Raw genomic sequence first — 738 nt, 5'->3', positions numbered from 1 at the left:
GCGAGCTAGCCGCTGAGCTAGCTAGCTGCTGAGCTAGCTAGCTGTCCAGGTAGCTAGTTGCTGAGCTAGCTAGCTGTCCAGCTAGCTAGCTGCTGAGCTAGCTAGCTGTCCAGCTAGCTAGCTGCTGAGCGAGCTAGCCGCTGAGCTAGCTAGCTGCTGAGCTAGCTAGCTGCTGAGCTAGCTAGCTGCTGAGCTAGCTAGCTGCTGCGCTACCTAGCCGCTGAGCTAGCTAGCTGCTCAGCTAGCTAGCAGCTCAGCTAGCTAGCTGTCCAGGTAGCTAGCTGCTGAGCTACCTAGAGGCTCCACTGACTAGCTGCACGGCTAGCTAGCTGTTAGCTGCTCACGAGGCAGCAAGCCTCGCGCCTGTCTTTTGCGGGGGGAGAATTACCCGTGGCTAGCTAGCTAAATGCTTGGCTAGCCACACCAAGAAGGAGTTAGCTAGCTAGGCCGCGGTGTAGCTAGCTAGGCCGCAGTGTAGCTAGCTAGGCCGCGGTGTAGCTAGCTAGGCCGCGGTGTAGCTAGCTAGGCCGCGGTGTAGCTAGCTAGGCCGCAGCCTAGCTAGCCAGCGTGGTCTGCAGCTATCCAGCTGGGGCGCCAGCTAGCTAAAGTGGACTAGCTAGCTAGAGCAGCTAGCTACACTAGCTAGCTAGACTAGCTAGCTAGCTGTGTCTGCGTCTGCGCATGCAGGCACTGAAAGAAGCCCTGGCTGCGATGAACCGAAAGTATATGGCCGACATT

General features: G+C 58.0%; 1 protein-coding gene across 1 annotated transcript in view; it reads left to right on the top strand.

Annotated features, from left to right (window-relative positions):
• The window catches only part of EMH_0010590 (uncharacterized protein), a gene marked incomplete at both ends in the record, with an annotated part of 8,120 nt that overhangs the window by 1,931 nt on the left and 5,451 nt on the right, over nt 1–738 (top strand). The window contains one exon of the mRNA XM_013499006.1: nt 688–738. Within this exon, the coding sequence (XP_013354460.1) occupies nt 688–738 (51 nt within the window). The remainder of the gene's footprint in view (nt 1–687) is intronic.

The sequence above is a fragment of the Eimeria mitis genome, genomic scaffold, assembly GCF_000499745.2.
Source record: "Eimeria mitis Houghton genomic scaffold, Emh_scaff391, whole genome shotgun sequence".
In the NCBI taxonomy this organism is placed as follows: Eukaryota; Apicomplexa; class Conoidasida; order Eucoccidiorida; family Eimeriidae; genus Eimeria; species Eimeria mitis.
Note: the sequence above shows the minus strand (reverse complement) of the source record. Positions and strands in the feature narration are given on the sequence as shown.